General features: G+C 39.6%; 4 protein-coding genes across 4 annotated transcripts; 3 read left to right on the forward strand and 1 right to left on the reverse strand.

Moving 5' to 3' along the window:
* Window positions 1–2,121: 2,121 nt before the first annotated feature.
* Window positions 2,122–4,137, forward strand: NEUTE1DRAFT_149665 (sugar transporter; the record flags this gene model as incomplete). The annotated part of the gene is made up of 3 exons (XM_009857391.1): window positions 2,122–2,232; window positions 2,295–2,611; window positions 2,668–4,137. 3 exons carry the CDS (start codon window positions 2,132–2,134, stop codon window positions 3,936–3,938), a joined length of 1,689 nt encoding a protein of 562 aa, XP_009855693.1.
* A 1,151-nt stretch (window positions 4,138–5,288) lies between these two features.
* Window positions 5,289–7,135, forward strand: NEUTE1DRAFT_53322 (uncharacterized protein; the record flags this gene model as incomplete). Its single annotated transcript, XM_009857392.1, has 3 exons — window positions 5,289–5,797; window positions 5,884–5,952; window positions 6,145–7,135. The coding sequence occupies 3 exons, from the start codon at window positions 5,289–5,291 to the stop codon at window positions 7,133–7,135; spliced, it is 1,569 nt and encodes a 522-aa protein (XP_009855694.1).
* Window positions 7,136–7,638: 503 nt separating this feature from the next.
* Window positions 7,639–9,710, reverse strand: NEUTE1DRAFT_141955 (uncharacterized protein; the record flags this gene model as incomplete). The annotated part of the gene is made up of 2 exons (XM_009857393.1): window positions 7,639–9,092; window positions 9,704–9,710. The coding sequence occupies 2 exons, from the start codon at window positions 9,708–9,710 to the stop codon at window positions 7,639–7,641; spliced, it is 1,461 nt and encodes a 486-aa protein (XP_009855695.1).
* A 3,409-nt stretch (window positions 9,711–13,119) lies between these two features.
* On the forward strand, window positions 13,120–13,269 carry NEUTE1DRAFT_12027 (uncharacterized protein; the record flags this gene model as incomplete). The annotated part of the gene is made up of 1 exon (XM_009856598.1): window positions 13,120–13,269. A coding segment is annotated over one exon (150 nt), but the record flags the coding sequence as incomplete, so codon positions are not given.
* Between the last annotated feature and the right edge of the window lie 5,436 nt (window positions 13,270–18,705).

Consider the following 18,705-nt stretch of genomic DNA (forward strand, 5'->3'; position numbering starts at 1 on the left):
AGCGGCGCTGAGGGGTTACATCTCGAGTCGGGTGCTTCTGAGACTCCACTGGCACGACCCACTATGAGCATCAACGTGGCAGTGGTGCGGGTAGGAAATGGAGAGAGGCGGGGAACAGGGCTGCGGGGGTGTGCCGAAGGGTGGTTGGAAGCGTGTTGGAGTCCGGCGGATTTTCATGAGCTCGGGTGGACTGTGGAGTAAAGGGACCCTCGGTTTCAGGATTTGAGGTTGCTCTGACACCTGAAAGAGAGTCCGTCCTGTTTTTGTTGCTGGGCCTTGGCGATGATGTTATCTACCTTGCCAGCGGCGGCAACAACAAACAACAGCAACAAAGACCTGAGGTCTTGGTGGTAGAGGTAGTGTAGTGTAAAACAGATGCCGGCATGAGACAAAGCGAGTGCCCTCTGCGGACAGCTGAGATTGCAGAAGGAAGAGCGGACTCAGAGGCATTACTGGCAGCCAATGAGCAGACAGTGTCCCTGTACTGTGCTGCGGCAAGCTAACACCCACAACCAGTCAACCACACCTGTCAGCGGCACTTTGGAAATTGAACAGCACCGCTTCCGTCCCTTCTACACAGTAGTGTATTATACCAAGTTATTCGTCACATCATTCGTCCACTCCCAGGAACAGACAGGGGCAAGAGTCAGTCAGGTCGGGCAAAAACAGCCCGACAAGGACGGGAAGCCAGTTTGAACAAGTAAACTCCAAGCCGGCGGCTCATTGTTTTCGCGCAGTTTGTGGTCTTGGGCTTGGCGGGTTCATTGTCATGAAAGCTGAGTAAGGGAAAAAATCTGATGGAATGCAAGAGAGCCCCACCATGACCTCATATGCTCCATGTTAGGTTGCAGTGGGACCGCTTCCCTTTCTCCAGGCTTGATCACGGCAAGCGCTCCCAAGGCTCTCACGGGCCCCTCCCAATAGATCCCGTCTGGGGTGAAGGTTTCCTGACTGGGGAAAAAGACTTCCACTTACTCCACCATTTTCTTCACCTTCTTCCCAGTTCCATCCATCCTTCTCTTCATCGATGCGTGACTACCACGTCGACCATCGATCAATAGTATGGTTTGCTTTTTCCGTCTCGACAACGTGGTATGAGACAACAAATGAACTGTGCGGTCTGTAGCCCATCGCGCGACTACAACTAAGTAGGAATGGGGGCCCCGGACAGAGGAATGCAGTACACTAACCTACCAGGATGGCGCAGAGACGATCACTTCTAATCGTCATCTGTTTAGTTGCGCTTACACGGGCAACAAGGCTGCCCTTTCTCCATCCCAGATCCATGAACAACAAACGGGATTCCGGAAAGGGACATGTCCTCCGTGGACTTGGACAAATGACAGCTCATTATGACATTTCCCGTTTCCTGCATTTCCACGACCCTGCATTTGCCTGCCGCCTCTGGTGTCTTGGCAGCTTGGCCATCGATAGATGCAGGTAGCGTCTGATATCAGCACTCGCCGCGGATAGCCTCTTCAGGCGACAGGAATACCACGGCACTGGGGTCGTGTGTGTGTGTGTCTTCACCGTGCGTAGTGTACCTCGACGCTGGATGCGGCCCAATGGGGACAAGATGAACGCTTCCGCTTTGTCTGCTTCCCCGTAGTTCACCCGCTCCGAATCCGTGATCGTCCCCCATTCACCACGCACCCACAACATCCAAGAGTTCCACCGCTCAACCACCGCCTGTCGCTGGTTTCACAACACAATGGGGACGCCGTTGCGGTCATCGCAAGGCCCTGGCACAAAGATATTCACACACTAGTGTACACTACACCTCCGCCGGGGAGAAAAAAAAAAGAGAGGTTAGAGCTGAGAGGTATTCACCGTTAGTGCAGATCAGTGGCAAAAGACAGGTCTCTACAGAAGAGCAACACTCATACCGGCAAGATATCCTAGTTTTCTGTACACTCAAAGTATCACGCTAACCTTTTTCCCCCTCCGGCAGAGGTGTAAGCATGGCCGACCTTGCGACCTCTCCTTGTTTTCGATTCGTCTTGGCTTGTCCGCCTCCCATGCTTGGGTTCGACCTCCATCAAGCTTAAATATCCACGGCCTCGCTCCTACCCAAAGCTGGAGTCCTGATCTTGAATTCCGTCATCCCTCACATTCCATCCCACTGTCCAAGATGGCGCCTCCAAAGTTCCTGGGCCTCTCAGGCCGACCGCTCTCTCTGGCTGTCTCGACTGTAGCCACCACTGGCTTCCTTCTCTTCGGCTATGACCAAGGGTGAGTGCTCAGTCAACACAATGAGTCCTCGATGAAGCCGAATGTTAACACATTCCAAACAGTGTCATGAGCGGTATTATTACCGCCCCCGCTTTCAACAACTTCTTCACACCAACCAAAGACAACTCGACCATGCAGGGTCTGATCACTGCCATCTACGAAATTGGATGCTTGATTGGTGCCATGTTCGTCCTCTGGACCGGCGATTTGTTGGGTAGACGCAAGAACATCATGGTGGGCGCCTTCATTATGGCTCTCGGTGTCATTATTCAGGTTACCTGTCAGGCTGGATCCAACCCTTTTGCTCAGCTGTTCGTCGGCAGAGTTGTCATGGGTATCGGCAACGGCATGAACACTTCGACCATTCCCACTTATCAAGGTGCGTCCCGGCTTTGCCAACCACTGACCGGCAAAAAATTCTAACAGATTTTGTAGCCGAATGCTCAAAGACATCGAACCGCGGTCTTCTCATCTGCATTGAAGGCGGTGTCATTGCCTTTGGTACTTTGATTGCTTACTGGATCGACTATGGTGCATCTTACGGTCCCGATGACCTCGTCTGGCGCTTCCCCATCGCTTTCCAGCTTCTCTTCGCCATCTTCATCTGCGTCCCCATGTTTTACCTTCCCGAGTCGCCCAGATGGCTCCTCAGCCATGGCCGGACCCAAGAAGCTGACAAGGTCATTGCTGCCCTCCGTGGCTACGAGATCGATGGTCCCGAGACCATCCAAGAGCGCAACCTCATTGTTGACTCCCTGCGTGCCTCTGGAGGTTTCGGCCAAAAGAGCACTCCCTTCAAGGCCCTCTTCACTGGCGGCAAGACCCAGCATTTCCGTCGTCTCTTGCTCGGTTCCAGCTCCCAGTTCATGCAGCAAGTTGGTGGTTGCAACGCCGTCATCTACTACTTCCCTATTCTGTTCCAGGATTCTATCGGCGAGTCCCACAACATGTCCATGTTGCTGGGCGGTATCAACATGATCGTCTACTCCATCTTCGCTACTGTTTCCTGGTTCGCCATTGAGCGTGTCGGTCGCCGTCGTCTGTTCTTGATCGGTACCGTTGGTCAGATGCTCTCCATGGTCATCGTCTTCGCCTGCTTGATTCCCGACGATCCCATGAAGGCCCGCGGTGCCGCAGTCGGTCTCTTCACCTACATTGCCTTTTTCGGTGCCACCTGGCTTCCCCTCCCCTGGCTCTACCCCGCCGAGGTCAACCCTATCCGCACCCGTGGAAAGGCTAACGCCGTCTCCACCTGCTCCAACTGGATGTTCAACTTCCTCATTGTCATGGTCACTCCCATCATGGTCGACAAGATTGGCTGGGGAACTTACCTCTTCTTCGCCGTCATGAACGGCTGCTTCCTTCCCATCATTTACTTCTTCTACCCCGAGACCGCGAACCGCTCGCTCGAGGAGATCGACATCATTTTCGCCAAGGGCTTCGTCGAGAACATGTCTTACGTCACTGCCGCCAAGGAGCTGCCTCACCTCACTGCCGAGGAGATCGAGTCCTATGCCAACAAGTATGGCCTCGTCGACCGCGATTCCAACGGCGAGGGCGGTAACCGCCATGACGAGGAGAAGACACGCGACCGCCCCGACCAGAGTGACAGCGACTCCCCCGCTCACGTCGAGATCGATGTTGTCGACGAGCACGGTGTCGAGTCCGGCTTCGGTGATGGTATCAACACCAAGGAAACACGTTAAAGAGTTGAAGAAAATCTTTCATCATAACATGAGTGGTTTGGGGGGAAAAGAAAAACAAAAATTGAGGCGATGATTGATTGGGCTATGCAAATGAACGACGAAGGATGACGAAGAGACAGAGGGTTTTAACGACCACAACCCTTCTGTGATGATACCCGCCGGGTTTTTCGGTTTTTTTTTTCCTTGTTGCTGTTGGAATCTGTTCAGTGATGATTTTTGACGATTCCCAGCACCATTATTTTTTGGTGGTTTACTGGCTCCATCTGTGGGGCTTTGTTTGCTGCTTTTCTTTTCCTTTTGCACTTAGCATTATACCTCTGGCTTGATGGTTCGGTGTATAAATACCCTCGCATATACCCATGGAAGTCGAGTACTTTGGTAGATAGATGGACTAGTTATATGCTAGATCTCTTGTATCCCATCTTGAATACAAAAAAATCATTATAAAATACTTGTCTGACCACTCAGTGCGTGTATTCAGTGCGTGTAATACTTGCGAAGATGTGTGACGGGTGGAAGGCGCATCTCATAATTTTTGGGTATTTGGCTGGCATGACACGCCCGGGCATTTTCTCCATCGTTGCTTCCCATCGTTTCAGATGTCTGATCTGTCAGAAGCAGGGGATGACTCGAATTACCGACCGACCTCGAATGACAAACGCCCAAGTGAACCACTAAGCATTGAGGTTTCTTTGTGATGCTTGAGCTTACAAGACCACACCCAACAACGTAGCCGTTGTTCACATACGCGCCGCTTGAACAGCCAACCAACGCCTTTGATACGCCAACAATTTCTCAACGTCCTTTGATCTTCCCCATTGCTCTCATCTTGGACGCCAATTCCATCAAGGGCGAGCTTTGCATAGGTACCTACTGGTCTGACCTGACTGACCTCATCGCGGTTTCAAATTCGCAGTGGGCAAACATAACCCTCCATTCAATGTTGGATGTACATGTGCACCTCTCACATCAACTCTCCCAGGAACAAGAACCCGAAGTTTTCACTTCGTTTCAGCGGACCCCTATCCGCCCATGGATGCGCTTGCAAGTTTCCATATTTTCCCTCTCTGGCTTTTTCCCAGACTTTTCATTGTCGTTGGAACGAGTTACGATGCGGCGCCTGATACATGACCGAACCAGACTTGACACGATGGGCGTCTAATCTAATCGATCTCGAGATGTTTGCCCCCATGGCTCACCTTGCAATATGTGAAATGCGTTCGTTGCTATATATCCTTGTCCTGGTGACCAGCCCATTGGTAGGCTCAAGTCTTGTATAAAATATCGCGTCCGGGACCCTTGTATCTTGCCTGAGTTCCCTTCTCATCGCTCATCACGTCAACTCACAAGATGGTCCACGTCAACAAGTTCAGTACGAGCACGGCTACTGCCGCACTTCTTCTATTTACCAGTGTCCAAGGACACATGGTGATGCGAACCCCACCTTCCTACAATCTTTACAAGGGAGATACACTACTTCAAGTCGATCCTCTGGATGGAGTGAAGTACCTGTACCCATGCCAAAATCGCTATGAGGCCGGCAATGCTACCACACTCAAGGCAGGCGATGTCCAACTCGTCCAGTTTACCGGCGGTGCTCAGCATGGCGGCGGCTCCTGCCAGTTCAGCGTTTCGTACGACGACCCAGAGAAGTCGAACGGATCATGGAGCACATCGGCCACATTCAAGACCATTTACACCATTATTGGCGGATGCCCGGCGGAGTTTCACGACGAAGCCAATAACTTACCTACCGAAGGTCGCCCTAAGGATGCGCAACAAAGATTGAACACCGATTTCTGCAACAATGATTCTGGCGTTGACTGCACTCGAGAGTTTCTGATTCCTATTCCTGACTTGTAAGTTCACTTCAAATTGAGGTACCCAATGTTAGTAGCATCGGCAGCACAGTGGCTAACTCATACACACTCACCTGATGCCATAGTCTGCCACAAGGTAAAGCAACCTTTGCCTGGACGTGGTTCAATAAACTTGGACAGAGGGAGATGTACATGTAAGTTGTTCTTTCTCCCGCTTTCATCAACCCCTCTTTCCACCTTTCTCCCCGCCGTACACAGCTCCTTCCCTATAACCATATCCACTACCTTGTCCCCCCTAACGGACTTTCCCTCACATCAATTTGCCGACCAGACGCCAAGTACTTACCTACTTACTAACCACTGCCCCTCTTTCCCAATTGAAACAGGAACTGCGCCCCCGTCGAAATCACCGGCGGCCAACCCTCTCCCGAGAAGTACGAGTCTCTCCCCAACATCTTCATCGCCAACATCCCCAAACAAAAGGGCATTCCCGGCTACGACGGCTGCGTGACCGGCGGCGGAGCAGCAAACGTCGTCAATATACCCAATCCGGGCAAGTACGGTCGCATCATCAACCAGCTCAAAAGACCATTTAGCAAACCTGACCCTGCTCCGGCTGGGTATAATTTGGGTCCCAAAATTGATAATGATACGCTGCCCGTGTTCGAAGACAATCCCAAGACGATCAGCAAAGGCGGTGCAGCTCCTACTGGAGGAGAAGAAGAAGTCAACGCTGGTACTACTTCTGCTTCTGTTACTGTCACTGGCACGGTAAACCAACCGGCTGTTACCACCACCACCACCACCACCTCCGCTTCAGCTGCTGCTGGTACCGAGACGGCGGTCGCTCCTATTTCCAGTGCCAGTGCCAGCGGCACGTTCATCACTGCCCCTAGCGATGAGCTAGCATCAACTGCTACGGCTAGCGCTACCGGTGCTGCCGAGTCCGACTCCGGAGGAGGGAAATGTGATGATGCTAATGCTACCGAAACTGGAGCTGGGGATGGAGAAAAGACCACAATAGAGGTAACGAAAACCATGACCGTCAAGGTAACGGTAACTGCCAATGTTCCTTCAGGCACTTCAGCTTCAGCTTCTGCTGGCTCTGGTTCTGGTGGAGATGAAGGTGGCTCAGGAGAACAGAAGAAGCAGTGCGAGAAGGATCAAGTAGCCGTCTGCTTCGGTGATGACTTCTTTGGCCTGTGCGCTAACGGGTGGGCCGTTCCTCAAAAGGTCTCTCCGGGGACGAGATGCGAGAACGGTTCGTTGGTGTACTCGGCGGTGCAGAGAGAGGGTGGGAAGAGGGCAGAAAGTTATGCGGCAGGCGAAGGGCATGCCAGAAGGCATTTAAAGAGGAGGAGCGGGAGGCCGCTTTGAGTGTTTTTTTTTTTCTGGAAGGAAGACAGGGTATGAAGGACAAAGAGGGATTGGGAGATGCTAGGCATGTGACTATGAAGGAAGGGATGGATATCTCAAGGCATGTAGGGTCAGTCTTGCTTTTTGTACTGCGTTACTTTGTTTCTTCTTCTTCTTCTTCTTCGCGTAGGTAGAGGTCCTGCACCTCTCATTGTTGGAAATGTTATCAGCATTTAAGGCTCTTTATTTGATATATGTGCATGATGGAGCGAAGTGCAACGGGCGATCTCACTGGTAAATACAAAGTTTTCCTAGCACGTACATTTTTGATCATAACTGACGGAACCAAGGTATCTGATAGCAGGTATCTTATAATTCATTCAACAACCTATCGTTATTAGTCACTTGGATGTATGGTCAATCCTCAAATATGTCCCAAATGCAAAAAGCCGCCCTGACCCAAAAACCCAAAGTAACGCGAGGAGCCAAACCCAAGACCGAACATTCTACCATTACCTAACATCTCAAATCCACTCAGGATACTCCCTCTGTCCTACAAAGCTTTCATTCCAACCACTCTTCCAAGGCGGAGGAACACATACACGCTTGATACTCCGTCTCCTCGAAGACCGAGTTCCGCTCTCGTTTGATGAACAAGCGGAATAAGCAGAAAAAGAAAGAGTAGGAATAGAAGAAACCGAAGAAGCTACAGTCGGACAAGAACCAGCTGGGGTCCATATCCCACTTAACTCAGCCGCACTACTATCAACCCCAGAACCCAAAGAAGAACCTGTCTCGACGGATTGCTGCTCCAAAGACAAGAACTGCCAACTGACGATTTCATCTTCGATCAGGGCAATGGTATCCTCTGAACTGGCTGAGGCACACGAAAAAGCGGGACTTGCCTTCCTTACCGGTAGCAGGACCGGCGGCGCCGGGGCTTGAAGACCTTCTTCCAAAGCAGCTAGAGTGACGGTGTCCAGTGGCAGGCCTGGCCTCTGGTGAAGTTCATCATCTCTATCTCCATCTCGATCGAGAGCTTCAAACGTCGGTGACACGCCCAACTTCTGCAAGAGGGCATGAGATTCGGGCCATCCGGTCAGGAAGGGCGTCAGAAACTCTTCTGGGACTTGATCCTGGAAGAGTCTCTCGCCTCGTTCCACGAGCCGGGACAAAACCCAGAGGATGGCGGTTGCTGATTCCTCCACTTGGTGGGTGTGCTGCTGCTGCTGCTGCTGCCCCTGCTGCTGGTGAGTATGAGTGTGAGTGTGCGTGACAGCAGTTACGAACCCCTCCATCAACATCTCCAACAGCGCAGGGAGGCTAACCACAGCCGCTTGCGTCTTGAGCACCTTTTTTTCTGCTTCGGCCCACGTGCCTTTGACGACGGTCATTGGCATTCCCGCTCCCATCGTTCCACCCAATCCACCCATCCGCTCCGTAGTCTTGACCACCACTGTTCTCACCTTCCCACCATACTTCCCGTCCCGCTCGGGAATAGGAACCTCAAAAGAACAACACCCCTTGACACTGGAAACGACATTCGACGTCCATCCCTGCGCTTTTGCCCAGGAGAGAATGATAGGTGCGTCACCTTCGGGGCAGAGGATGCTAACCTGTTCTGGAGGGGCGTCGGAGGACGGATGGCGGTACCCCCACACGTAAAGAGCGGCGCGGCCGCAGACGGCGTAGTGAGTGTGCCGAAGAGCCTTTTCGAGGAGGGTGAGAAGGGTTAGGAAGTCGGTTTCCTGCTGCTCGCTTCCCTGTTGTCGTTGTTGCTGTTGTCGTTGTTGCTGTGCGAGGGGTTTGGTTTGTGTTTCCTTGGGAGGGCCTTGGGACTGAGGGGCGAATGCTGACACCGAGAAGGGAGGCATAGGGTCTTGCAAGCGGGGAAGGCGGGGCTTGAGGTCCGGAGGAGGCAACGAGGCAGCCAGTGCTGATGCGGGCCAAATAGGAATACTCTTTTGGTTGGCTTCAACTTGCGCTGTGTTGTTAGCTTGAGGTTCTTCTGGTTGGACACCAAGACTGTCAGGGATTGACATCTCTACTATCCAACCACATGTATTTATAGCTAGACTCTTCCCCCTTCTACTTCCATAGCTCTTTGTACTACAATGATTACTTGTACCTACCTACTTGGTTGGAGTACCTTTTATAATCCCTTATTACCTACTACCTTCTAAAGAACCACGCCGTAACAGTTTGTAGCACCTTCACAACAGCGTGCACTAGCGTTCATCTCTACAGCTACGGACACCTTACTTGCCTCTATTCACAACGACTTCAATCAACTTCACAACAACTCAAACCTCCCACCCAGTTATAAACATTCTAAAATACTTCTAGAAAATTCAGCTCCCCCAATCTCAGCCCCAGCCTCAACTAGTGTCTCAATCCCAACTTCAGCCCTAGCCTCAGCCAGTATCTCAGTTCCAACTTTAGCCTTACGAACACTTAATACAAAGGAAAAGCACACATTATATTGACAAGATATTAACTAATAATCAAAATAGATTACAGCACTAAGAACGCTGTACAGCTAACGAAGCTAAAAAACTATACATTACAAAGACAGACTCACCGACTAACTACACATCACAAGACCGAACTCACCGACATAACCCTTATTAAAATTGAAAGAAAAGTGATAAGACATCATGCGAGCAAATAAGACATAGCTCCTTCTGGGGCTCACCGCCTCCACTATTACGATAATTACAATCCTCTTCTCAATACCCCTCGCCAAAGACCTTCGCCTTTCGGATAAAGGCCCCCCCCTCTTCGCGGATCCGAAAGTCTTAGGAAGCTATTACGTACATTATCTTTATTACTACCCCTACTTAGATACTCTAAAACCCTAAGACCGTAAACCTCCGGATAAACCTACAACTATAGACGATAATACCCACGCCCCCGCCCCCCCTACCTACAATAACAATACGCCCTTTAGTATTAAAGTATTCCTCGTAGGCAATTTCCTTATCGTTCTTTCAACTCTACTCGAACGTAACTACTCCGCTAATACCAGGGCCCTCTTCGAGGTTCTCTATAATATGCCTAATACTAGCCGTATCCTATTTAATATTTTTAATAACCTAAATACTATATTCAATTAATTGAATATTACTAATAATTAAGGATAATAGTAGAACAATTTCCTTACCGACTAGGTAGCAAGCCTCTATAAGACTGTCGTTTGCTAAACTGGTGAAATATAGGGTTTATAAATTGCTATAGGCAACCGCAATTTGAAAATTAAGGTCTAAAACCCTAATACTTTCTCGGGCGACGAGAACGACCCTAAGAAGCGATAAATCTAATTCTACTTTTAATACTCGGGTTACGAATTGAAGTTTAAATTCGAAAAAGATAATTACCCTAACGAATTTAATTGTATATTCTATATTATTTCTCGCTTTGACGGCGGAGCCCGCAACTCCGTACAACCTTATATTGATATTATCCTAAATAACGAAGAGAACTTCTTAATATAAAATTAGTAGATTGTTTCTAACCTCTTTTTATATTTATAGTAAATATATAATTTTATTAATAAAGCCGTCCAAACCGCCTGCGAAATAAAAGAATTAATTTAAAGGAATACTAACTTTAATATTTTTATTACTGAATTTATCCGTATCGTTGCCGAACTAAATATATAAAATACTTACTATATTTCCCAATTGAAGATTAAAATTAACTTTTCCCTACAATATACGGTAGCTAATATCTTCCCCTAACCGTTATCCGACAATTTTATAGTATAAATTATACTATATTGCGGCCTCTCTAAAAACTAAGCGGACCTTTAGTTCCGACTATCCAAATATACTAGCCGCCTAATATCTATACCGCCCCTACCCCGCAACCCCAACGCTATAGATCTTAACGCTCTATAATTTAATAAAATTTCAGTAAACGAACGCGAGCGGCGCCTCGCCCTGGGACTATACTTATATTACAGTCAGCTGGAATATACTAAATACAACTGCTCCGTTATTGCGACTAACAATGGTACACCGCGCCAAACCGCGTCTACGAGCTCCTCCCCCAACCCTACCTCCTAATCGCGCTTCCAATTAACTTATTGTAGTACTAGTACTTATAATAATAATAATAACGGTAATAACAACTAGTACAACGGCGGAAGTAACAACCTATACTGTAATAATAGTAACAATAACCGTCCCCCCGCACGGGGAAGCTTTAGACCGAATAATTAACAATTATCAACGTTTTCGAATAATAATAACTCTAGCGGCCAAGGTAATAGCAATAATAATAACAGTCGGTACCGCGTCCGCGCTTTTAAATAGGAGGATAAGGAAGACTTATTAATCCTCGAGGATTAAGATTATTTCGACCCCGCAATATACGCAAATAACTACAATTACGAAGATAACCGCGACTATATATAGCAAAACAGCTATAATAAGCAGGTTAACGACTAAGGAAACGAGTAAATTCCGAGCAAAGTCGCCCTCGGAGTAGTAAGGACCCGCTAGAAATCTACTTTAGAGAATTAAAGCTCAACTCGCTGGGTCCTAACGTATATACAAACTCCCTCCTTTTATCTATTACCCTCTCCCAATCTATAATCGCCCTATTCAATTCCAAAATATTTATTAATATAGGTTATATAAACCTTACTTTTATTAATACTAATCTCGTTTAAGAAAAATAATTAAACTTTTACAAACTACTTTAATTAAAGACGTTACGTTTAGCTAATAATAAGAAGACTAAAGATATTATGCACTTTATTGTTTTAACTGTCCGAATTAGTATATATACTGAGCAAATCCCTCTATTTGTAATAAGGCTCAGCCTAAATAACCCTATTATTCTCAGCCTACCGTAGTTTAAAATCTATAACCCCTATATTAATTAAACTTCTAATTTATTTACTTTCAATTTATCCTTTTATAACCGGTTGTATTTTAACGGCCTCCTAGCTATTAAAGTCGGTAGTTATTACTACGGCCGCCCCGACGGAAGAAGAGAACGCTTTCTAATTGCTTAGTTTTTAAAAATTAATATACTAAATAATATTAAAATACTCTCTACTACTAACTTTGCCTAGTTTTACTAATAAAATAACGTCTAAATCGTACGCGTTTACCTAGATTAATTAGAAGAATTACCTAACGAAAACGTTAAAACTAACGACCCTAATTATTTAAACCTCTCTAACGAAAAATTCTATAATATTCTTAAAGAGATAGAAGATAAGGAAATACTTTAAATTAAATTAAACCTATAATTTTATTAATTTCTCGACTTCTACTACGATAAATAATTTTTTAATGTGTAAAGTTAATGATAAGGATGTGAATAAATTTATAAAGTTAAAAACCCACCCCTCCGAAAATGAAATTAAAGCCAAACTACCGAAAGAATACTACAACCTTATCGCCGTCTTTATAGCCCGCTCCACTAACAGCCTACCCCTATCCTAACTATACAACTATAAAATCGACCTTAAGCCTAGAAAAGAGCCGCCTACAGTTAGAAACCGACTGATATTATAAGCCGAACTCCAATATATAAAGAAATAATTAAATAATAACCTTAATAAGGGATTTATTTAACCCTCTACCTCCCGTACGGCCGCGCCCCTCCTATTAGCCCGTAAGCCTGACGGAGGAGTCTGAATTTACTAAAACTACCGTGGACTAAATAATATTATAATTAAGAACTAATACCTACTCCTACTCATTTGTAAAACTCTCGACTCCCTTTATAATGCAAAGATTTATACTGGATTCGATATTATTACTACCTTCAATAGAGTCCGTATAATTAAAGAGGACGTTTAGAAGACCGCTTTTATTATAAGGTTTAGCCTTTATAAAACCCTAATAATACCCTTTAGTCTATATAACGCCTCGAATTTATTTTAGAATTTTATTAATAATATTTAATATAATTACTTTAATCGATATACTTCGGTATACTTAAATAATATTATTATCTATTCGAAGAATAAAAAGGAGTATATCTAATATATTAGAACCGTCCTTACTAAATTAACCGAGGCCGGCCTTTATATCGATATTAAGAAGTACGAATTTTATACTATAAAGATAAAATACTTCGGCCTAATTATTACTATAGACGGCATCCAAATAGATTTAAAGAAAATTAAAGCGGTAATTAAATAAGAGCCTTTAAATAATATAAAAAACTTATAAAAATTCTTCGGGTTTATTAACTTCTACTGACGCTTTATTAAAAGATTTTCGTCGATTACTAAACTTTTAATAACCCTCCTCCGAAAAGAGAATACTTGGAAATAAACTGACACTTATTAAGCTGCCTTTTAACACCTTAAAGACTCTTTTACTAATATGGATATACTCGCCTACTTCGACCCTTCCGGTAGGATAGTAGTCGAGATTAATACTTCCAATTAAGCTTCTAGTAAAATACTATTTTAATATAATAATAAAAACTGCCTACGCCCTATAGCCTATTTCTCTAGCAAATATACAACTACCGAGTGTAATTATAAAATATATAATAAAGAACTCCTTACAATTATTAAAATTTTCGAGGAATAGTACCTAAAATTCTAAGGAACCGAAGCGGATAAATTAGTAAAAATTATTATTAATTATAAGAACCTTCAATACTTTATAACGACTAAATTACTTAATTACTAATAAACCCGCTAATCCGAATTCTTAAGCTAATTTAATTTCCGTATTATTTACTAACCGGGTATGTAAACTATTAGACCTAACGTTCTAAACCGCCGCTCTAGTAATTCCTCTACTTTTAAACATAATATATTTAATAATTGTATTACTAAATAAATAATCCGAATCCTTATAGATAATAGACTATCGCCGGGTATAGTACCTATACGTATTTATACCTTTAATATCTCTCAACCTCTTAAGGCCTATATTAAAGCTGCTTATAACGCCTCTAGAAATGTTATAGGGCATTCTTAGTAGATACTTAGATACTCTATCTTATTATAGCAGCCGCTTACTAAAGCGTATAGTCTATTATATAAGAGTATTCGTCCTATTAACCTCTATTAAGGTTGACGGATTATTAATTAACATTATACCAACCTTACGTTTATTTTACTCATACTTAGTAAAGTTGTATACAAGGTCCCAAATTAAGGCTCGCGATAGCTCTTATCTTTAATTTCCTTTAATAAGACTATTATTAACCGTTACATACTATTACTCTATTTAATAACTAATTACTTACTTTATTATTCTCTATTATTATTATTTATAAAGTATATTATCGCAAAATAAATAGTACTTACAATTCAATTTTAAACCGACCTTATTATTTCTTGCGTCTCTTTCTTTCGTCGAAGGGGGAGATATATTAAATATAGTAATAATTTATTAAATTTATTAATTATTATTTAGCTTTTACCCTTTTAAATTAAATATTTATACTTTCTACTCCTTAGAGTCCCCTTTCTTTACTACTTTATTACTACTTAATTAAATCTAAAGGTTAAATTAAATAATATTAAAGACCGACTAAGCAAACCCCTAAATAGCTTTTACTTTCTAGGAGGAAAGTCTAATACGTAAAGTATATTAAATTATTAAATTTACTATATTCGAACCGTAACTTTATTATAAAGAAAGATTTTAGCCTCTAACCGCCAAATTACTTATCAAAGCCGTATAATTATATTTAAATAAAAGAACCGGTTATATCGAAATTAAATCCAATTAGATTGCCAATACTACTAACGACATTTATAATAAGGAATAGATCGTTAATTTGGACGTAGCAAATCGTAAAATTTAATAGACTTTATATAAATATTATAATTTAATTACTAATTATCTAGTTCTAATACGCTAAATTTAGAAATTTACTATTAAAGAAGGCGTATTAGTATAATTATAGAAGAAAAATTAGAAATAATTTATAACCCGAATTAAGGCGAATAATATTACCGTCTATACTATTATTTAAATATTAATTCTCTCTAATACTAGTAATATTAGTGTTTACTCTTCGTTAGTAAATTTTTTAAATACCGTTAAAACAATTAATATATTAATTATTATTGACCTAGTATAAATTCTTATATTGCTTTCTTTATTGCTTATATTTATAAAATAATACGCTTAATTAAATTTAATTTAATAACCTTTCTTACTTATTAAATTAATAGTCTTATAAACAAATTTAATTATTGAAATTACTATTAATATTATTCAATAATTAGTTACTAATCCTACTATTAAATACTTTAGAAATTTTATATAAATTGAAACTCTCTTACATTTAGCGTAAAAATAATAGTAAAAGTAAGTAAAATAATACTTAAGAATTATCTTTATTAATAATTTTCCGGTATACTTTATTAATTAAAATTAAAATACTATATACTTTACTTAATATAATATAAAAACCGGAAGTAGATCCCTAAATCCTCTATTTTATTTTATGTAACCTATTTAAAACGCTGTATATTTAATTTAAAATAGTATAAAGCCTGGCTTTAGTCTCTTAATATTTACTACCAAAAGGTATATCGCTTCTCAACTTTATAAAAATTTTATAATTTATTATAATTAATACTTTAATAGTCTTATTAATTTTATTAGTAAAACGATTATAACTAATATTAAAAACCTATATAATACTATTAATTTAATTAGTTAAATAAAAAATCTTCGTATCGACCGCGTTAACCGGCCACCTTTATTTAATAATATTAATTAACTTCCTATTTATTTTTATAAATATATATATATACCGCCTCCGGCTATTAATTATTAGGTTTTTAGTTAAACCCTACGGATAAACCCTAAAGGGTTAATAAATTAAATTCCGGTAAACGAAAGACAAATAGAATAATAAGGAATACTATTAATAATAATAAATAATAGCGGTTACTTTCTTCTAATTATTTTAAAGGTTCCTATACCTTCTATACGTTTAATTTTTCGCTAGAACATTCATCCTATTAATAACCCCCAAATTATATACTTTAATATTAATTCTAATACTTTAAACTTATTAATTAAAATTAATAGTAATAGTATAATAATAGATAATTCGGCTCTCTATAAAATACTTAAAGATTTATATAATTGTATTGAAGAATTAGAAGATTGGAACTAAACTTTTACTAATTCTATTTTGAAGGTTAATACGGGTGTCTATTAATTTATTAAAGAAGAACCCTTTAAAATTATAGATATTAAAATATATTTCCCTAATATAAAACCGAATAAGAAGAAGAAGGGGATATATTAAAATAATAAAATTAATATTTATATAACTTTTTACGGGTTTAAAAATATAATTAAAGGGTATTTAAAGGATTATTTAGAAAAATACTAAACTATTACTAATAACTTTAATTAATTATTCTATAGTATAATACTATATTAATAGAATTTTACCCTTTCCGAAAATAAATATAATAACCTTCGTAATAATTTTAATAAAATTTTAATACGTTTAATATTATATTCGGAACTAAGTTTTATAAAGTATAGAAATAATTAAATATAAATAAATTTACTATAAAGTTGTATAAAACTAATAAATAATCGCTTTATAATTATTTGACCTAATTATTTTAGGATATTTATCTTTAGGAAAATATTTTAGACTTCTAATTATATATTCGCTTATAGAACAATTTGTACCCAATAATGTAAATTATGTATATTTTTCCGGAATAAAATATTTATTTTAATAATTATATTAATAGAATTAAATAGAAGGTTATATTAATATATTAATAATTTCTTAACGTATTAAAAAATAGCTAGTTAATTTATTATACGGTTAATAACTTTAATAATGAGGATAATAGTTTTAACGTCTATACTAATTTTTAGAGAAATTATAATAATAATAAACTTTTCTAAAAGAATTTCTTATCCTACAATAATAGGTTTAGTAGTAAATTAAGTAGAAAATCGTATTTTAATAAGGGATTTAAAAACTTTAATAATAAATTTAATAAGTACGATATTAATTAGTTAGGTAATAATAATAGTTATTAGTATCGTTAGGGTAAAAAATTTGAATATTATTAAATTTTGTAGGACGGCCGTTATATTTATACCTCCGCTATAATAATCTTTGTAAATAATTCTAATATAAATAATAAAGTTTATTATTTATAAAATAAAAATTACTATTTTATTAGTAATTTCGAAGAAGAAATAAAAGAGTTTATAATAGATACTTCCGAAGTTAAATATAATAATAAACCTTCTACTTATTTTACTAACTATTTAACCCCTACTAAACCTTTATCTCCTAATATTTCGTCGTTTTATATTCTTTTATATATAATAAATAACGAACCGATAATTATTCTTAATATAATTCCTATTAAAATTACTAATTTTAATAGGCCTATACAATCTCTATTATTAAATTTATTATTTAATACTAATTCTATAACGATTTTTAAACGCTTAAAGAAGGTTTAAACGTTTTATAAATCGTTTAATCCTTTATTTAATAATTAAATAACCTCTACTAAAAATAATTAGAAGCCGTTTAGCCGGGTCGGAATATTAAGGAAAATAAACGTCCAAATAAATTTACTAATATTAATAAACGGACGGAAGCCTAATTTATCGGAGGTTTAATATAAAAACTAATATATATTATTTACTTTTATTAAAGGGTAAATTATTAAAGTAATTCCGGATATTACTTTTAAAAATAGAGAGATAAATTTACGAAGAATTATATTATATTTATAGGTCGATATTAAATTTAGCCCTAATATACCTATTATTACCGTATATCTTAATTCGGATTATTTATTAATAGTAGTAAATAAAGTATTTAATAAGTAATTTTCACTAAATATAAAATATATAGTAGTACCGCCTAATATTATAAAGGGCGTTAATTCGAAGACTATTATTAATATAATTGCCGAATTTAATTTCTATATAGAAGGAAAGGTTAATAGTATTAAAATTAATAGGCATTTCCAAATATCCGCTTTAATTATTAATAAACTAGGCCCGAATATACTATTAAAAATAAATTTCCTTCGCTACTATAGTACGAAACTAAACTTTAATACTATTCTATATTCTTTTAAATCGGTTTTTAATATAAAAGTCTAAAGTAAAATCTATTCTAAAAGAATCGAAATGGGGGAGGACGTTTTAATTACTAAAGTTTTTACTAAATTTAATATTCTATTATTAGGAAGTTAATTAAGAATTATCCTAATAAAGTATAGCACCCAATTTAATAATTAATATAGCCTAAATAAACGTCCCGCTTACAATTTTTATATATAATACTTTTAATTATTAAACGCTATAGTAAATAATAAAATTTATAAGGTTGTACTATATTTAAACTAATTTAAAGAATTAAAATTAATATTTAGAGGAATATAAGTAGGTATAATTATACGACTATTGTATAAGGTTAATAAAATAATTATACTAATTAATACTTTAAATATAACTTTTTTTCGTCCTTAAAATCCAAATTAAATTCACTTAAGAATAATATACTATATTTATTAATAAAACTATAAAAGATAAAAGGGAACTAACTATTATAAAGAATACTTTTAAAGTCCCCTCTTATAGAAT

The sequence above is a fragment of the Neurospora tetrasperma genome (genome assembly GCF_000213175.1).
Source record: "Neurospora tetrasperma FGSC 2508 unplaced genomic scaffold NEUTE1scaffold_81, whole genome shotgun sequence".
Classification (NCBI taxonomy): domain Eukaryota; kingdom Fungi; phylum Ascomycota; class Sordariomycetes; order Sordariales; family Sordariaceae; genus Neurospora; species Neurospora tetrasperma.